Source organism: Epinephelus lanceolatus, chromosome 23, assembly GCF_041903045.1.
Source record: "Epinephelus lanceolatus isolate andai-2023 chromosome 23, ASM4190304v1, whole genome shotgun sequence".
NCBI classification, from domain to species: Eukaryota; Metazoa; Chordata; class Actinopteri; order Perciformes; family Serranidae; genus Epinephelus; species Epinephelus lanceolatus.
This window is the reverse complement of record NC_135756.1, coordinates 14935733-14956794: the sequence shown is the minus strand read 5'-3', so window position 1 is coordinate 14956794 and position 21062 is coordinate 14935733. Positions and strand designations below refer to the sequence as shown.

At 42.9% G+C, this 21062-nt stretch overlaps 1 protein-coding gene across 3 annotated transcripts in view; it reads left to right on the top strand.

Moving 5' to 3' along the window:
- Nucleotides 1-21062, top strand: part of iqsec3a (IQ motif and Sec7 domain ArfGEF 3a) — a 178823-nt gene that overhangs the window by 104820 nt on the left and 52941 nt on the right. For all 3 annotated transcript variants that reach the window (XM_033614824.2, XM_033614822.2, XM_033614825.2), the window contains one exon: nucleotides 4171-5453. In XM_033614824.2, the coding sequence (XP_033470715.2) occupies nucleotides 4171-5453 (1283 nt within the window). The remainder of the gene's footprint in view (nucleotides 1-4170; nucleotides 5454-21062) is intronic.

Below are 21062 nucleotides of genomic sequence, written 5' to 3'. Positions count from 1 at the left end.
TTACTCCTACTGATCCCATATAGCTAAGAGAAATTAAAAATGCATACCAAACGAAAGTTCATGTCTCAGGAGGATATTGTTGAAAGAAAATCAACGTACCCTCATACAACACTTCGCATGATATTCTACGACATGCAATCACAAAGCTTGGTATGACATCCTACGAGTTAGGGCCCAACGAAGGACGTTACGTACTTAAAGTAAAGTTATGTAGATTCGATTTCGGAAAAGAAACATGGTGATAACTTACTTAAAATTACTCAAATTTCATGTGGTTCTGGCTCTGGTGTTTTTGTGACCCGTCCACCTTGACCTTCATCCTCACAATGACCACTTCCGTCATCACGTCAGTGCATTGGTCACACGACCAAACTACTGGCTCATGATTACGTAGGATATGTACGGAATTTGGTGCATTACTTTTCACAGGAAATGTACAAACAGTGTATGAGAACAGTTGGAAAAATAGACTCTATTGTATACGTGACCTGACATAAACCTTTCACACTGACGTGACCTCAGCTAAATGATCTGGTGTTGATTTAGGCCAAATTTGGTTATGCTTGGAGAAACAATTATTCTTGGAGCTGGTTGTCTGAATAACAGGAAAACAGTAGCCTAAGTGACAGGAAGCACCTTTTAATGAGTACTGGAAAGCTGTAGGTGTGTTGACTGATACTCCTTGTTTGTCAGACACTATGAATTGTTATGATGTACTAATCATTTAGCTTTTCTCACAAACAAAGACTTCAAGTGTAAGCTAAATGCTTCAGCCTCCACGAAGTGTGTTGCGACACAGGGTCACTGCTTTCATAGCTTGTTGTTAGCTGTAGCTATTCAGCAACAAAGCTCTGAAAGCCCACTGTACATCACCTGCTTGGCACCAAACAACAGACAGACACAGTTAGTGAATAACTTAAGATCAAAGCTGAGCATTTAGCTGTTAAAGAGCCAGATATTTTAGTTGGTAGGGACCAAAAACAGAGCTAAAAGAGAGTGAATATTGAATGTACATTCACAGTAAGTGGTTATAGAAATTGTTGGGGGTATTTTTAATGTCCGAATATTCCATCAGTCTCTAGTCCCAAAACAATCCCTGCTAGACTGTTATGAAATCTTGTCCAGTTTTTTCCTTCCTCTGCATGCTTCATTCCTCCATCCGTCCTGTCCCAGTTCATCCTGGTGGCTGCAGTTCCATCTGAATGGCAAAGTGTATCAGATACGCACTCTGATAAAGAAAGCAGCATGACCCAAATGCTTTATTCATCATCCCCGACCCTGCTTACGCAGAAGGCAAAACAAACAAGCTCCACTGCCACATTTAATCAAACGCAGCCACGCTGACGGCCCTCTCTCACTACCAAGGGCACCTCTGCAGTGGAACTCTTTGCACAATTTGTTTTGATGAGGGACACCTTTCTGAGTAATGAGGTCAATCATATTACCGTTGTGCCTGTCTTTAAAAAAGAAAAACCCACACCAGGTCTATTTTGGAGCGCAGTCGTGCCAATAAGGCTAACCTTGTCATTTCCAGAGTGCACACGGTGCTGTCACTGAACAGTCCAGATTAAAAAGTGATGAATATTCAGGCTGAGTTCGAACAGTCTGCAAGAGTTGACTGAGAAGTCACCATCAGCAGATACAGTAGAGCTCCGAACCAGCGTCCTATTCAGAAGCCACCTTAATATTCTCAGCGCGTCTCACTTTGCTCGCAGAGGCTCTGCAGTGAAATGTAAATGGAGGAGATAAGATGGATTTCCAGTGTCATTCCACTTTTCTAAAGAGCTTTGTATGTGATTCCGTTCCTCCAGTGACAGCGGCCGAGGCGGCATCTTGTTGAACTAACCACTTATCACAAATTGCAAACCCTCGAGGCATTACAGCCTATCAGGAGGTGGTTGGGTGACTTTGTCCAGGACTAAAGCGAGAGGAGATTAGCAGCTGAAAGTCACATTTTGATCCTTCGTGGCTGCGGTAACTGTTCGTTCAATTGCATTTTGACTTTACAGGAGGGATGTTTTACTTGGACACATTAATCCTCATGTACACATCGTACTGATACAAGAAAACACCGAAGGAGGGAGGGAGCAGCAAGGTTTTCTATTTCCTAGAATTAACTGCTGTGCTATTTTTAATGTGCACTTTCTTTGCAGCATATTTAGAACATGTCAATTTTTTCACTTTTCTAAAGTGACAGATTGTGGGACAGCTATTCTTTCAACGCTGAATCCTCCCCCACACTCCTGCCCTTGATGCAGTTAGAACAGAAACAGAATAATATTCATTGATTTAGACTGAATGAAAAGGATTTCAGAGTGACGGCAGAAGATAAGAGCGCTTTCTGGGCACTTCCAAAGATACCCACACCCTGATTGTTCTGGGAAACTCAAAGAGGTCTCATCTCGTGTTTGAGCTGCTGCCAGATGAGAATGGCTATATTACATCTCTATCTATTTCCCACAGCATTTAAGCAATTTTTCACAGGCAAGATTAATGGCTTGTTCAGTTTCAGACAATTTTAAGTTGCGTGGAGGACCCCTCTATAGAATTCGTGGAGATTATGAGTTCTATTTGCCGAGGAAATGAACAGTTTGTCCAAATGCCATGAGTCAGCCTTTAGTGTGTGCTCTCCCTTTCAAACTGTGGCTTTGACCAAACTGTATGTAGTGTCAGTACACACATCACAAGACCAGCTTGCAGAATAGAATCACTGAATCGTGTGAGGTTCAGTGCTGTTTGAATCTGGAGTAACTTTAATATGTGAATTTTGCCTACTCATTCCAAAAATTGGACTTCACAACCTTTTTCACCTCCTGGGATTTCATTTATTTTTCTTTTCCCACCACAATTATCCCGTTCCCTTTTTTAATGCCCAGCTCATTCATATCCCACCCACACTCCGCCTGTTTTTCACTGCTATTCACCCCATATGCTGTATTCATCTTCCATGCACCACAGCGACAGGCAAGAGAATATGAAAAATGCTGAATCACCTGCGGTGACCTTTTCACAAATATTACATTTGTGATGCAGCCTATTATGGGATTCCTAGGCAATGTTTCATCTTACCCAGGGCCTCCTATAAGGAGAAAACTCCCAGTGGCCCAGCACCTAGGGGGTCAGCAATAATTGTGTTTATCTTAAATATAAGCAAAGCAACGTTTTATTTTGAAAATATTAAGCAATGCTTATTAAAACAACACAAATAAACCTCAGTCAGGAACACTTAAGAAAACTTAATTTCCATTTTCAGTATTATATTTGGTGGTATGGCTTGTTTCTGGGGCCTCTCTGCCTTTCCTGGGGCTTACACAGAAAGCCTTGTCCATGGGGGTACGTGGAATGCCTGAGCCGGAGAGAGCACACCTCTCTGCCCTTCCACGTGCCTGCATGGAAAGCCATAAGGCAGAGATAGCACACCTCTCTGCCCTTCCACGTGCCTGCATGGAAAGCCATAAGGCAGAGATAGCACACCTCTCTGTCCTTCCACATGCAAATGAGGAAAGCCTGAGGCAAAGAGCAAACCTCCCTGCCCTTCCATGCGCAAACATGGAAACCCTAAGGCAGGGAGAGCAGCAGCAAAGACCCCCAAGAACAGAACAGAGCAGCATCAATGACAAACAGAAATGACATTGATTAGTTATTGTTGCTATTGTTATTGATTTTTTTTGTACGCAGCCATTACGAGAAGAAATAAAGAAGCTTGCTACATGATCTGACCTACTTATATAATAAAGAGACAGAGAGCTGCTGTGTTCCAAGTCGGAGGTCGGAGCTGGCTGTGAGATCACGCACCGGAATTAATTGCTTTCCGGTACAACTAGTTCAAAAACCAAGATACTGTCGACAATACCAGTTAATAACAATGCATAACATTGTATTTTGCGCTTTCAAACACTGTAGCAAAAGTGCATAGAAAGCATCATCAGTAAAGACGATATAGGGAGGGCCCATTCACTGGACCTTTTCATGGGCTCAGCCATCCCTGGATTGATCAATCTGTGTTAACCTTGTGTTTACTCTGCAATTTCTGATCAATATGCATCCATAATTTCAGATTGTCCTGGCAGGTTTTAGTCTGTTCTTTTTGTCTTAGAAATTCAAAAACACAACATAAATCCCAGCAACTCATTATTTTCCTTCTGTATCCTTCTCTCTTCTGTTTCTCAGATCGAAATGTTAGAGCACAAATACGGTGGCCACCTCATCTCCCGCCGTGCAGCCTGCAAGATCCAGACCGCCTTCCGCCAGTACCAGCTCAGCAAGAACTTTGAGAAGATCCGTAATTCGCTGCTGGAGAGTCGCCTGCCTCGACGCATCTCCCTGCGCAAGGTCCGTGTGCAAAACACGGAGGGTTTCTCTGCTGAACGGGCCCTGGCAGAAGGCTGCAACTTGACAGGCATCCCGTTGGTGCGCTCGCCATCTCTGCCTGCCACAGTCGGTGGCACCCTGACCGACCTGGAAGACTCGTTCACTGAACAGGTCCAGTCACTGGCAAAGTCCATCGACGATGCGCTCAGCAACTGGAGCCTGAAGACCATGTGTTCACTGCAAGAAGGCGGCACTTATCAGTTCAGCACCGACTCCTTCAGTGCAGCTGCAGCAGCCGCAGCAGCAGCAGGAGTAGGAGGTGGAGGTGGAGGAGAAGGAGTTGGTGTGGGAGAGTCAACGATTCATCAAGCCCCAGTCGACCCAAGTGACCTGTCGAGAAGTGCGAGCAAGCTGATGATGGCGTTCCGGGATGTGACGGTGCAGTTTGACAGCCAGAACTTCCGTGTTTCGTCCTCAGTCATGGAATCGTCCACCGTCACCCTCGGCAGCTGCGTCCAACAGGAAGGAACCCCCACCACTGTCACACCTTCTTCCACAACAACAAACTCCACTTCAGCCTTCGCTCCTCCTGCCCACTCACAAGAACTCCCTCCACCCCCTGCAGAGCTTCCAGCTGCACCTATAGATCCCCCGCCGCCACCACAAGAACCCCCACCACCCCCAGAATCCCAAGAAGAAGAAGACGAGCAGGATGTTGAATTCCCTGCTCCTCCTCCGAGCGAAGAAGAGCTCGAGGAGGAGGAGCAGCCTCCCCTAACCCCTCTGGATAAGATGGCAGCCCCTCAAAGCCCAGAGGAGGTTGTAGTGGTGGTGCCACCACCCACAGAGCCCCCTCACGCCCCCCCACCCCTGCAGCGGAGCTCGCCCGTGGTAGAGCCGCTGGAGGTCAAGAGGTGCGGCTCGGAGACAGCAGATAACAGCTCGGAGCAGATGAGCAGCAGCAGCACGTCCACAGAGGCACGCTCCACATCTGAGGCCTCGTCCAAAGAGGCACTGCAGGCCATGATCCTCAGCCTGCCACGCTACCACTGTGAGAACCCCGCCAGCTGTAAATCACCCACGCTGTCCACTGACGTCATGCGAAAACGCCTCTACCGCATCGGCCTCAATCTCTTCAATGTGTGAGTAGCCACTGCGATTTCCCTCCTTTGATGATGCTGATTAAACTTTAAATCAGGCCTTAAGTGGTATCATTTCTGTGTATCAGTGCTGAGTGGTTAGCCATTATTAACTGCACTGAAACTTAAAATGAATGACGGAGAGATTCAGACAGGACACATACTGTTATTTAAATCTGGTTTTAGTTAGTATTTCTAGTAGAATAAATTCAGGGACACTTCTCTCTTTCCAGAAGTCTAACAGCCCAGTCACCAGAAGTTGCTTTATACGTTTCTGCAAACCAGGAAGACATTGCATTTGCACACTTTATATGTGTCATCAACGTCTCTAGAGTGACAAAGTATATGAGGTGACTTTATTGTTGTTTTTGCTGACTCATCACGGTGTTTTCGCTCGGTGAACCTGGGTGTTCATTGTAGCGAATTGCGGCATTTCACAGCTGCATTTGTAGCACCAAATCTGTTTGCTTTGTACTGACACATAATGGCATTTCCCAATAGCATTTGTGCCACTGACCCTAGGTGTTTTAAGCCAAAACATGATCAAACCAAGTGATTTCTGTACCTTAACCCAACCGCACATTAACCACAACCTTATTGAGAAAGAAAGTTTTAACATATCCACTACAACATAATGTACAAATTATAGGCCTATATTAATGAAGGTTCATTAGTACGGTTTTGTATTTCTCTGTAGAAAACGCTCAGTGGATGTGATATAAAAGATGGAATACTGTAAGTACAGTGAGATTTGTGAAACCGTCTGTACCTCTGCCCCGAGGTATACACAAAGTTTGATGGGGCCCTCTGGACTCGAAAGAGCAAAGAAAAGCACTTTTGCTCACCGATCCCCATTGTGCTGAAAGAACAAACAAAATGAAGCTCAAGTCCCACGCCAGATCTGAGGTGTCGTCTTTCTTCTCAGAAAGACAAAGCAGAGACAAAAAGAGAGAGGATGAAATACTAAGAGAGAGCTGTATGAAGATTGATTTGTGAGAGAATAAGGAAAGAAGTGATGAAAATGAAGTTACAGACATACCCAGACATGGTGGAAGTGGCAGCTGGCTAAGCCCCACACCTCTCAGATACTTTAAGAACTTGATGCAACTATTTATCTGACATTTTTGTCAGGTCTGACGTGCTCGTCTTAAAGTTCCTCTTAAATGCCAAGAGCCCATACCGATAGGTAACTCTTACATCCTACTACCCAACTCCCATTGCATTTTCCTCTGTGGCTTCACAAATTGTCAGCAGAAGAAAAACATGTCTGTCTTGAAAAGCTTGTTTATGTTTGCTGGTTGCAGCTTTTCAGTCATTGTGAATTCAGTTCTCCCCCGCTGCCTAGTGAAGAGTGACAAAGTCAAAACCTGATAAGAACTTCCCAGGACGCGCTCCAGACAGGTGCAAGGTGGTTACACGGCAGCCAGAGATAGGAGGAAAAGGTGTTGCCATGGTGACGGCAGTGCACGGGGGCCAGCACCGACTGAATCTGTTGTGTTGATTTGTTGGGAGAAACACTGAATCCTCGAGATGTGTTAGACTCAATGGATTTTGTGGCATAAAGTGGAATGCTTGGTGAATTGTGACCTTCAGCTTGTTAACATAAATTACAAGCTCAATGACGCATTCAGAGAAACACTAAAAAAAACCATTTTTTTTCACATATTACCACCCCCATCGCCAGAAAAAAGGATTGGCATTGTGTGTTTCCTCTAAACCACAGGTGCATTGCATTTGCATGTCCTTATGTAGGTGATACATTCCAACTTTATGTTTCAACAATGCTGCAGTTAATGTGTGGTTTGGTTGAGAAACAATAAATGGTCAGAAAAGATCATGACTTGGCTTAAAATACCTGGTTTTCTGACAAAAAACGCAGCGATGTCTCGGTAAAAAACAACCTCTTTTATGTCATTATCTTTGCAGGAAATAAAACAGTGTCTCTGTAAAAAGCAACCGTCTTTTTCGCCCCTATCTCTGCAGGAAACAAAGCAATGTATCAGTAAAAAAACAGTTGTTTTTGAGCTATTATCCCTACAGGAAATTCACCAATGTCTTGGTAAAAAACAACTGCTTTTGTGCCATTATCCCTGCAGGAAATGCAGTGATGTCTCAGTGAAACACTACCATTTTTTGTGGCCCTATCTGGGCAGGAAATGCAACAATTTCTTGGTCCACCACGACCACTTTTTGTCCCTCTACCCTCGCAGTAAATGCAGCAATGTCTTGGTAAAAAACTACTTTTTTAACTGCCCCTGTCTCAGCAGGAAACTCAGTGATGTCTTGGTGAACAACAACCGTTTTTCCTGTCATTATACCTGCGGGCAACACAGCAATATCTCGGTAAAAAAACAACTGTGTTTTGTGCCCTAACTCAACAGAAAATGACTCAATGTCTCAGTGAAAAGCAACCATTTTTGGTGCCTCTTTCAGGCAGGAAAAGCAGCAGTGTCTCATTAAAAAGTAACCACTTTTGTGCCTCTATCCTCGCAGGAAATGCAGGGATGTCCTGATAAAAAACAACCACTTTATTTGCCCCTATCTTCGCAGGAAACAAAGCGATGTTTTAGTAAAAATACAACCCTTTGTTGTGCCACAATCCCAGCAGGAAACTCAACCACTTTTCATGGTACTATCCCAGCTGACACGTCACTACAAAGTGCCAACATTTGGATCCTAAGCAGTGACTTGCTAACACACAGCCGGTTTGGTTTTTGTTGGTCTTGAACAGTGGTCTGCAGCCTGGCAGGCATCTCTCCTAAATTACAAACCATCCTCCATCCCCTCCACCTCCTGATGACAAAGACAGCTTATATCCAATTCACTTTAGAAAACGTTAATATGAATATTACATCATGCATATGGTAAATTTCTGTCTACATTTATTTAAGTTTTAAGGAGAGAGTAAATCTAACATGGGGCTGATTGTTGGTTGGTTTACCCCCCAAAACAGCCCCAAATTAATTGGTTCAACACTTAACTTCTCCTTTTAGAAATGATTGTAGCCACATGACTCCTGTCAGTGTGCTCAGCAGCCAACAGCACACTTGGAAGGAATCTTTAAATGAGGAGATTTACCATATGCTCTATTAGCTTCTCACCCTGAGCGTACCCTAAAGGACCTAAACACCCCACATACAGCCTTCAAATAAATGAACTGGACTCACTCACATATAAAACAAGTTGAGCTGAGCCACTGATGGAGTTGCCGGGTAACAATTAGTTGGAATAGCCTCCATGAGGGGTGAATCCAAAAAAATAATGACAACGATCCACAAAGCCTAAAATTCTCATTAGTCATTCTGCTGTGAGTCGTGAATGTAATTAAAAGTTCCTTCAGCGTTGTGTGAACCGGCACCTTGGGGACTGGAATGAAAAATTTGTTAACATTTCAATCCAAGTGTGTTTCTTTTTTTTGTGTCCCTGCCACCTCAACCCTCTCTGTAGAAGCTCTCTGTGCTTTCCAAAATATCCCGCTTTGTCTGAAAATACACTCTGTTCCCTTGGGTGCAGAACCACTACAAGATTTTGTTAAGATATTGCCCCAATTAAGCCATCTCATACAAATTTAGAAGATGGGAGCTCATAAACACACATTATCTTTTTTGCTCACTGCCAAGCTCTGCAGCGCAATAAAAGTGCACAATAAAGCCGATTAACTTGGACTCAATGCTGGAGCGTGACACTGAAAACAAGAGGAGCAGCAGAGAGCTGTGCAGCGACTGGAGGGGGAATAATCACCAGAGGAAGAGACAAAATACAGGAAATAAATGTATAGAAATATATATATATATGAGGCTAGGAGGGAGGTGGATTATACAGAAACTGCAATAAAGGAACATTATTATGTTATAATTCCTTGAATTAGACATCAGATGGTAACACATCTGTTTGGGAAACCTTCTAAAGAGCATGGAGAAATTATTAGAGATTTATCCCCAGCAACAGCAAGAGTCAAACTACTTAAAAGTGGTTCTCAAATGGTGACGACAATCCAGTAGTGCTCTAGGATTTTGTGATAACCACACATTATTACTGCAATATTCAACTGGGCCTATACAAAAAGTTATGAGTGAATTCTTAATTGACTGTATCCGTATGTTGTGTGCACCCATTTCCTCATGAAGAGGTAAAATCTAGCTAAAAATGTAATTTAATGTCATTTCATTTAAAAACCTTTAATGGGGAACCTATTTGTTGCCATTTCCACGTGGGAATTTCTAGTGTGTGACACATAATATAATATAAATACAGGTGTGCTGTGGGATTTTGGCTTGTCCTTTGGTGTGCTTTGAGCACAAAAAGGACAGAGTTATGATATGGTAACTAAAACAACCACGCTTCAAGTTTAGTTCAGGATTTAGTCATGATCAGATGAGGAAAAAATATGATCAAAATTTTGGGGAAAAAAGTGATGGATGATCCAAGGTATGAGGTGATACTTGAACCCTGGCATCAATACTTCCAAACAGTATTTCTGTATTGGACTGTCTGTTTCTTCCTCATGTTATAGTACATAACGGTACTGAGCCACTGTCAAATCCAGCAACCCAATTGCTCGAACGAATGTTGGCACTGTACGTTTCTGTAAACCACAGATTCATTATATTTGCATGTTATTATGTTATTATAGTGGATACACTGAAACTTAACGTGTTAACAATGGTGTGGTTAACATTAGGTTATGTTTAGGCACAAAGGTCACTTGGTTATGGTGAGGAAAAGATTATGTTTTGGTGTAAAACACCTGATTTTAGGGGCTTAAAAGCTGCTGGAAAAGCAGTGATTGTAGCAACTGGTGAACCAGGTCAGAGTGCTCAAACGCATGACTCTGTGGAGACAGTTCAGGTAAAATATCACAGTCTGTACTGGTCAAAATGTAGGTTCAGTACTCAGAAGAACAATCAGTAGAGGCAAACAAATCCAATAGGGATGAGGCAGAGGCAATCAACAGGCTGAATCCAAAAAAAACAAGAAAAGGACAGAGGGAAACAAAAGGCTGGAACATGAGACACACAAGAAGCTAAGACGAACTGGCACTGAGAGAAAACAAGACACACACTAAACACTGGTGAGGGGAAGGATAACGAGACACAGGTGAGGCTAATCAGGGCGGGACAGACAATCAGACACAGGTGAAGTCATCAAAAGGGAGGGAAAACACACAGAGGCAGGAAGTGATCTGAAACGAGAGGAGATGTGAGTTTCAAAGTGAAACAGGAAACAACATTAATTCATTTAAAAACAAAACAAAAAATACATGACCTATGAAACTTGAGATGTGACAGTGATGTCTCGGTATAAAAAAATACTGCTTTTCGTGGTGCTATCCCAGCACGACATTCAGCAGTGTCTTAATAAGAAAATAACTGCTTTTAATGGCACTATCCACTCTGAAAAAATTGTGATGGCTTGATATAAACACCCACATTCAGCTGCTAACGCCTCTTTTCCACTTACACATGTGTACGGAGACAAGGCAGCCAGAAGTCCATTCATTCCTATGGGAATCGGTGATATCCGATATGCCTGTGAAACTCCTCCCCTCTGTAATATTTTGGTCTGGTATTTGCCTCGAGTACGTTAAAAAAATTTAGCTTTTGAGTTGGATTTCGGAGAGATCGTCTGACAGTGCGCTAACTAGCTAACGGGCTATTTCCTTCAATTCAGTTGCCTGTGTTGATTTTCAAGTGAGTTTGTCTGATTAAAAAGAACTTGTTTATCTAGTTTTAACACATTGTGAATCTGAGTAATGCTATTCTGCTAAAATATACAGTCAGATTGTCATTATCAGTTTGATATGAAAGTAAAGGCATATGACTCGTTCAGCTGTCTTTTAGACAATGTGGCGCCCATCGTGGCTGACGTATTTGCTTCGCTCTCCCGTCATCGCAGCTACTTAGAATTAATATTAGTGTTAATATGTATCCTACACGTACAGTTCTGCTATTTTATTTATTTTTCTTAAAATCCAACTTTTGTATTGGTCCTGTTTTTGTCACGGTAATGTTCCGAGCAGTTATTCGAAACTACTGGATGGTGAAACATGAACAAAATATTGGACTGTCCGTTTCTTCCAAAGCATAATGGTACTGAGCCACTGTCAAATCCAGCAACCCAATTGCTGCAACAGATGTTGCCACTGTATGTTTCTGTAAACCACAGACATGTTACTTTTGCATGTTATCATGTCATTATAGTGGGTAAATTGAAACTTTACGTGTTAACAATGGAGTGAGGTTATCTTTAGGCTCAAAAGCCACTTGGTTATGGTGAGGAAAAGATCATGTTTTGGGTAAAACATCAGGTTTTGATGGCATAAAAGCAGTGATCATTACAACTGGTGAACCAGGTGAGAGCCGTCTCAATTGGCCAACATCTTTACTTATTTTTGCTATGCAATATTGGTCCTGTTTTTGTCCCAGTAATGTTCCAAGTGGATATTCCAAACTACTGGATGGCAAAAAACTGGAAAAAAAAAAAATAATAGCCTCTCCCCATGGCAATAGGGAATTTCTCTCAGATTTCTTCCCATTCTATCCTAAGTGGAGAAGAGGCATAAGAAGACACTGTAAGACACAGCAATGACTTGCTTAAAAACCATCGGGTTTGGTTGCTTGTCAGTTATGAACAGTGGTGTGCAGCTTGGCAGGTGTCTTGCCAAAGTGCCATCCACCATCCCCTCCACCTCTGGAAGTCAGTTCATATACTACGTCACTTTAGAAACGTTGATATAATACGTATAAAACGTACGAATGTAATGTATCCGTGTTTTGCAGGAACGTACACTGCCAACTTTTTCTTCTAGAGGCTGGGCTGACTCGAGCCCATGAATCTGACAAACTCCCTGCAAGTTCTGATAAAACAGATCCCTCCATCACTCTGTTTCTGTTCCTTGTGCAATTAGTTTCTCAGACATGTCCACTTTGATAGCGTCACTCTGAACGGCAGCTGGAGTGATGGAGACAGTTCGTCTGCAGCATTTATCTGTTTGTTTAGATTCGATTTGAAACACTCAACACTTTTTAATGACACATCTTCAGAGGGCGTGTGAGGACCGTACATATTAGTGATGACTGTTAAATAAAAGCGCCCACTTTTCAGAAAATGACAAGTTTCATAGCCCTCTCTATCTATTTGCAATCCCCTCTTCTCATTCCCCTGATCAAACACCTTGAAAGATAAGCTGACTTTTAATAAATTGGCTACAAGGGAAGAGAGAGACAGAAAGAGGAAGGGAGAGCAAAAAAAATAGTAGAAAGAGAGGGGGCAATCGAGCTTGAGGCTTATTAGTTCCACCAGTTCATATCCTCCCTCTAATACCTGCGCTGTTGTATCCTTTGCATCTTAAACAGGGCTGTTTGCTTTGGGCTAAAACTTGGGTATTGCTTGATCATGCGGGCAAAAAAAAAAGCTCACACATATGCACACAGCTTGGTAATGTAATGTGTGAGTGTGCGTTTGTCTTGCAGCAGGTGCGTAGACCACCTGCTGCAAGACAGGTAGGGGAGAAAGTAAATTAAAGAGAGGACGAGGTAGAAGTTTTGGGAGTTTGTGTGCACAAGGATAAAGACAGATATGAGAGAGCGATGGAGATGGAGTGCAGAGGCAAGAGGAGGAACTGAACGAGACACAAAAAGGTAGAGGGGGGGGAAAGGTTGAGAGAGAGACCACTTGATAACGTTTCCACCTTGGGTGTGTGTGTGGAATAACAATGACTCCATTATGTGAGGAGGGAGTGTGTCAAGGACACCGCCATCATCACATAAGGGAGCAGGTAGCAAACCTTCAGTGGAGCGAGAGGGGAGGATGTGAGGAGGTGTGACATGAATGACATATTCCTGAGTAGATTTCTCTTTTTGTATGCATGGCTTTCCCATTTCATACTTCTGGGTTAGACATAGGAGATGTGTTCCGAGAGCATTGATTAGACGTCAGAGCAGCTCGTGGTGGAATTAGATCGACTCCTCATCATGCATGAAAATGGAGCACCTTAAGAGAATACAAGGTGGCAGAAGAGGCGTGTAGGTTATGGCATAAGTGAGACTGAGAGAGACAGAAAGGCAGATCTGAATAGATATCTCAGGGAAAGCTAATTAACACAGCGGATCAGCAAAGCCTGCCCAACTCCTCGGGAGGGATAACCTGACGCCAGGAGGAGAGAGCGCTGCAAAAACTACTCAGTGTACGTTCAGGTTTGTGCTTGTTTGTTTATGCATACACAAACCTCGCCTGTATTAACATTCTGCCCTCGGTGCTAAATGACCCAGCACATAATTACTAACTCAGAAATCCAGATGGCGAACAGAGAAAGCATTTCTAATTTATCTTCTTTGTTCTGCAGGTGGTAGGTACATGGAGCGACTGTAGAGTAGCTCAATACAACTGACCCTTTGCTAAGTCCCACCCCTGGACGCAGACTGGCCAATCATTACGTAGCAGCGGGCTGGCTCAGACCAGGGTCCGACAACATCACAGCTGTGCTCCATTGACTCTAATGCAGTCGTTTCAGATTTCCTTCATTTTCAGGCTGGTTTTGTGGATTTGGAGCTAAATGTTGTGCCTGGGGCATGTCGTGTATTAGTGATACTTGTTACCTGGATATTGGATAGGACATTGCTGATATTCAACCAGCTGTCATCGCATTGTGCGCAGATGATCGTGTTTGACTTCCCCCAGAGATCCCTACCCTTCCGGCAGTGGAGGTCCAAGTGCTGGCAGCAGCACAGGGACGAAGCCAAACACCGTCTGCACACACTGTGATGCCACACAGCTGGTTCAGTATCAGCAAAGTTTCCCTTTATATTCATTGTCTTGTGTGGCGATCAGCAGTGATGTGGTGGTTCACTTTTACACTGTGATCTGTAGCCTATAGTTCGGCTTTAGCTTCTAACTATCTTTGTCTTTTTAACCTGTTGTTGCTGCTGAGTCAGTTTGACATCCTGGATATATCCTTCAGACACAGACTGTAGACCCCTCTGTCTGCTTCTCTCTGGAATCACTCTTTCATTTTTCCATAAATATGATAATATTTCTTCAGTGTGTGCAGTTAGTTACAGTGTGGGCTCCATGCTTACTCTGACAGCTTGTCAAACCATCACAAAGGGGTGGGGCTTAGCGAAAGGTCGATTTAACTACAATGTGTACGTTGAAAAAAAGTCATGCTAAAGCCAGTAAACAGGTCAAACAGTTAGTTAGCCAAAAGAAATAGATTAATTGTTTAAAGCCATCTAGCCTCTAAAGTAGGCTAATGGAAATACTATTTAGATTAAAGTATTGGATGAGTGGTTCAGATAGCTAAAAATAACAGATAGGCCGAAATGATACTTGCTGGGGTAGGCAGATATCTTGAAAAAGAGAATTTGAAAATATCCTTATCTTTCCCTCTCTGTCTAAGCACATCCCACCAGATGACCAAGGGCATATGCACAGGCTTCATACAGTAACCCAGTGTTTCCCATACATTTATTTACATTTCAAGAATTAGCTAGCTAGCCACCACACAGTCCCTCCGCCTCACACCCCACCTGGACTGCTACCCCTGGGAGAGAGTTGGTAGTAGCTCTGGAGACAGACCTTTAGTTGGAGGCTGTTGCGCCTCAAATTAAGCCAGCCACAGTGCCTGGTGCCAGGCCTAACCTGTGTAACAGCAGCAACAGAAAGTTCTGTTGGAACCGATTAGGATGCTGCTGACTGGGGGTCCATCTTCAGAGCTCTCTCCTCCTGGTAAGGTGGTCTGTAGTGGCGGAGAGTGAGGTGGAGGACACACTGTGAATTGAGGCTCTACCTAACGTTCTCTAAAATGCTTTGCTGATATTGACAGTGTTTTATTTGATTTATTGGCTCTCTTTTAGACTCTCTTTTTTATAAGTCTGTCTTCCTTTATGAGGTTGCTTCGCAGTGTAGGCAGTTGTTACCAATGCTGGAACAGCAACTTTCTCTGTAGTAGTCTCTGCTATTGAATCAGGCTTTCACCAAAGGGACGTGCACACACAATTGCATTTGTAGAACAGCCAATAGGAATACCTTCTCTCTGAAAAGACCTGAAACTGGCTTAAAGGGATAGTGCACCCAAAAATAAAAATTCAGCCATTATCTACTCACCCTCATGCCGAGGGAGGCTCTGGTGGAGTTTTAGAGTCCTCACAACACCTGTGGAGATCTGAGGGGGGAGTGGGTAGCAGCACAACTGCACACCTAATGGCTGACGGCGCCCCAGATTCAAACGTCCAAGAACACATAAATGAAACCACAAAATATCTCCATACTGCTCGTCCGTGGTGATCTAAGTGTCCTGAAGCCCCGACACACATGAGCGCAGTGTACAGAGAGGCAGTCAGAGCTACAGGCTACAATGAGGCTAAAAACAGTTCAAATGACGTTTTTCCAAATAACTTTTTATGTCGGGGCTTCAGGACACTTGGATCACTACGGACGAGCAGTATGGAGATATTTTGATTCTACAGTCAAGAACTAGATTTAGTAAAAACTAATAACAGAGCCAAAAGGAGGTGCAGAAGTCTCTCTCAGACTACTTGAATTACAATATGCTCAAAGTGTATTATAAGATTGTTGCCTAATGACGCCAAAATAAAACGCCAACTCCAGCTCCTGCCACTTCATATAATGGTAGCGCAAATGCAAATTTGAGTAGACCAACCTAAGTGTTACCAAATCAAGTGTGAGAATATCATTGGAACAATATCCATTTTTAAACAGCTATTTAAGGGTGATAGACAACACCCTGTTTACAGTACTGTCAAATTAATTAACACATTTGGAATATGACACGTTGATGATGGGCATAGCCACAAATAGCAAGGTTGCAAATCACTGCTAAAACAGGAAAAAATGCTAACCTTACCAAGGGAGATTCAGGGTTTTGAAGCGTTTACAGTCACACCACATGAAACAATTGTGTTACCACTCAGAAAAATGCACAGGGGCACTAACCGGCCATCAATCTGTCACTGGTTAGTAATGAAACAGAAATGTGTGCATCTGGAGCAATAGGCAACATGCAGCGCTGACAGTTAAGCGCGTGCAAAAGGCCATAAAACACAGCTCTGAGCTACAGCCAGTGTGCTCATCTGAAATAGATCTAAAATAGACAGCCAATAAAAGTGGATATCAAGGTGGTGGGGAGAATATGTGCACTATTTATGATGGGGTGAGAGTCCAAGTTTAAAATAAAGTGTCAGTGCAACACAGAGGGAGGCAAGCAGAGTGTGAGGGAGAAAGATGTCTGAGCATGGAGCAGTTTGTTTGGGAGTTGCCATTTTAGCATGACATCTGGGTCCTGTCTGGCACTGTCTCTTGCATCCCCTCGCCTGGTTTGTGTGTGTGTGTGTGTGTGTGTGTGTGTGTGTGTGTGTGTGTGTGTGTGTGTGTCTTTATGTTGCACTCTTGTTTTTTCACACTTCATCCATGTGACAACCCAGTTTTTTGCAGCATCACCTGCTCCACCCAAATGTCCTCAAACGAACATGGCAAAAAGAGGTCATGTGTCCTCCAAAATGACCTTGATGACCTTTCCAAGAGTTTCTATGACTGTTTTCTGATCTGTCACCTTTATGGTGACGATTTGGTTTAGATTAGTAAACTAAAACTACCTGGTTAAAGAGGACTTATTATGCTTATTTTCAGGCTTATACTTATGGTTTCTAGAGGAGCTTGTTTAGATGCTTTAATGACCAAAGAAGCACTTTATTTTCCTCTGTGCAGGAAACACAAAGAAGAGGAAAAGAAGAGGGCTCTGACTGGTCAGCGTTTCCAGGTTTTCTGTATTACGGCATCTCTGTACCATCATTCATTGCAGCCAAAGAATGACTTTGACAGAGAATATAGCGACACTTTTTGCCATGAAACATCTCCTCTAAAGTCTTCTAGACACAATCGGACATTTTCCAGCAGGAATATGATCCAAAATCAGGGAAAATTTAACAACATCTGCAACCAAAATGTTATGTTTCCCTGGTGTTAGCATGTAGCTACATGTATGTTAGCAGTGTACTTGCAGTCAAGGTATGACTAACAGAGAATAGCAGCACTTTCTTCTGTTCAAAATCACCAATAAAAGCTGCTAAACTAAACATGTATCTAAATTTGGAAATATTAACATTCGCAGCCAAAAGATTACATGTTCTCCTGATGCTAGCATGTAGCTCAGCCTACAAAACCTACATTAGCAGCCATAAAATCACTAACTTTTTACCATGAAAAATCACTAATAAAAGTTCCTAAACACATCTAGACATGTTCCAGTAGGAATACAATCTGAAATTGGGGAGAAATTAACAACATCAGCAACCATGTTTACATGTTTCACTGTGGTTAGCATGTAGCTACATGTAGCCTACATAAGTGGTGTACTTGCTGTCGAGTAATGACTCTAACGGAGTATAGCAGCATTTTCTACCATAAAAAAATCACCAAAAGCTTGTTAACACAACTAGACATGTTCCAGCAAGAAGTTGGGGAGAAATTAACAACATCAGCAACCAGGTTTATTTATTTATTTATTTATTTATTTATTTATTTTTTATATACTTTATTAATCCCCGAGGGGAAATTCAATTTTTCACTCTGTTGTCAATTACACACAGGTCCGAACATACACATGCACAAACTGGACCTATACATGCACTAAGTGGAGAGATGTCAGAGTGGGCTGCCCATGACAGGCGCTCTGAGCGGTTGGGGGGTTCGGTGCCTTGCTCAGGGGCACCTCGGCAGTGCCCAGGAGGTGAACTGGCACCTCTCCAGCTACCAGTCCACGCTCCATATTTTTGGAGCGTGAACAGGCGACCCTCCGGTTCCCAAGCCAAGTCCCAATGGACTGAGCTACTGCTGCCCGTTAGCATGTAGCTACATGTAGCAGTGGAGGCTACATCACGTAAAAACTTGCAGTAGCGTGCCTGGAGCAAATGACCACATAGAAATCCAGCACATTATGACATCATACTTTAACCATAATAGAAAAAACAGTTGGAAACAGAGTATTCAGAACGATAATTTTTGCTCACAGACGTTACTTCTACAAATGTTTGCATCATTGTTTGAAACTTTGGCCATGGTTAATATGAACATCCTTCATATTAACACTACATATAAGACACAAAATACAAAAAAAAGTATAATAGGTAACCTTTAAAGTTGGTTTGAAAGTCACCAATATTAAAATAAAGTATAGAAGGTACTGACATCATAATACTTCTACTGTGCTCCTCAGAAACGGCAATCATCATCTGCACAATTACCAGAGTTCCGTGTCATTGAAAATATAAACAGGGTTTTCAGCATTTGAACAAACAACCCATGCTTGTGATCGCCTAATGAGGACGGTCTCGTTCTGCACCGCTCATCTGAATCTACCCATCTTGTATCTCCTGCATCATTTCCTCCCTTTCCTTCCCTATCTCCACCCCCCTCCCATCCACTTGTGATTACAAATAATAATCACCATGTGCGATCCATCTGTTGTTGGACAAACATCAAATGAGCGATATCTGCCAAATTCGTTTGGCGAGACATCACCTTCAGCTGAGAGGGTGAGCCAGAAGCAGAGAGTGTGCTGAGGCTGTCACAGCAGATGCATTCAGGCAGTCCAGCCTGCACTCATCGTCCTCCCTCTCTGTCCTCGCATTCCCATTCCCGCACATCTGCTCTGTCTGGTCCTCTTCCAACCTCCTCCTTCTATCCTGCCCTTTATCCCCTCTCCCCTCCCCTCTGTCCCGCCCTCGTCTTATAAACCCATTAGCTGTGGCGCACACACACACACACACACACACACACACACACACACAGACACACAGAGCTCTGTTATGTAAAGGTTGTGGTTTAAACACTGTATAGAGACTGGAGAGGGAGAGCTGTGGCAATAACATGGTAGCCTCCCTAGAGCAACTGTCCTCTGTGTCTAATAGGGTTATAAATAGTTACGATATTACTCCCTTGTTCATACATAAGTAACTTCTGCCATGCAGTCAGCTGAAAACTAACAGCATGATGGCTGATGGGATCATAGAGGAGGAGATGACTTTCAAGAACAGATGAGATATTTCGGCAATTCTCTGAAGACATAAGCATCAGGACACCTCATCGTCCAGCCAAATAAATGTCCATATAGACTACCGTTAAATTCAATTAGTAGCCCGTGCCACTATTTGCTTAAATCACTGAGCTCAACAGGCTTATATTATATTTAATAGTTTGAATATGTATATTTGTATGTGCGATCTAAACGGCTAATGTTAGCTCAGGTGGGCAGTCAACAATCCGGTTTCATACATCCAAAGAACTTCTGAAGAAATGAACTGCTTGGCAACCAGACCAGACATCTAATTGAGATTATTTGACAAAATGCATAGCTACACCAGGCTAGTCAAAGGGACTGGGCGTTTAATTGGGACTAGGCTTTATATTGAAGTTTTATGGTACTCACACGCAGCCATATTGAATCTCATGTGAGCTTATGTCTGTAACACAACAAATAATGAGGTTGACTAATTTTTCAGCTAAAAAGAGGCAAACAATTGTCTAAATTTACGATCTTTAAGTTACATGATATGGGGATTTGGCATAACAAGCCTTTTTTTGTTGCTCTATGCCGGAGTAAAGTTCACAGAGTCAACGTTTAGCTGACCAAACTGCTTCATTTGAATCCATGCCATAATAATCTGGGCTGCTCTAATTGCAAATCAAGGATTACCAACGTTGCTAAGTGAATGTGGTCTTAAGGAATTTAATATAGGGCCACCAAAAGAACATTTACTCAATTATTTTAGATTGCTTCAGGGAATAACATAGTAGGATAAACAACATGCGGATAGGCAATATAGGCAGCTGCCTGGGGCGCCAACCCAAAGATGGAGCACCAAATTTAAGGGAAACATAAGGGACAAATCCAAAGATCTAATGCTAATAACTGGTCTGTAGTGTGGGTACAACCCTTAGTCCCATGAATGCAGTTACCTTCATGTATTGTCGTCCATTCTTTTCGATAAACTGCTCTAGCTCCTTCAAGTTGGATAAGTTCCCCTTGTGACCAGCAATCTTTAAGTCATATCACAGATTCTCAGTTGGATTGAGGCCTGGGCTTTGACTGGGCCATTCCAGGACATTTAACGGTTTCTCCTTAAAGCACTGGAGTGTTGCTTCAGCAGTGTGTTTAGGGTCATTGTGAAGGTAAACCTCCGTCCCAGTGTCAAATCTATGGAAGACTCAAACAGGTTTCCCTCAAGGATTTCTCTGTATCTAGCCGAGCGCCATCCATCTTTCCTTCAATTCTAACCAGTTTCCCAGTCCCTGGTGTTCCCAGCGTGATGAGAGGTTTTGGGTTTGCACCAGTCATAGCATTGTGCTTGATGGCCTAAAAGGTTCATTTTAGTCTCATCTGACCAGAGTACCTTCTTCCATACATGTGTTTGAGTCTCCAACATGCCTTTTGGAGAATTCCAAACGTCTACCTTATTTTTTTTCTTTAAGCAATTGCTTTTTCTTGCTATTCTTACATAAAGCTCAGCTCTGTGGAGTGAACAGCTTATAGTAGTCCTATGGACAGATACTCCAATCTCTGCAGTAGAGCTGCCCAGCTCCTTCAGGGTTATCTTT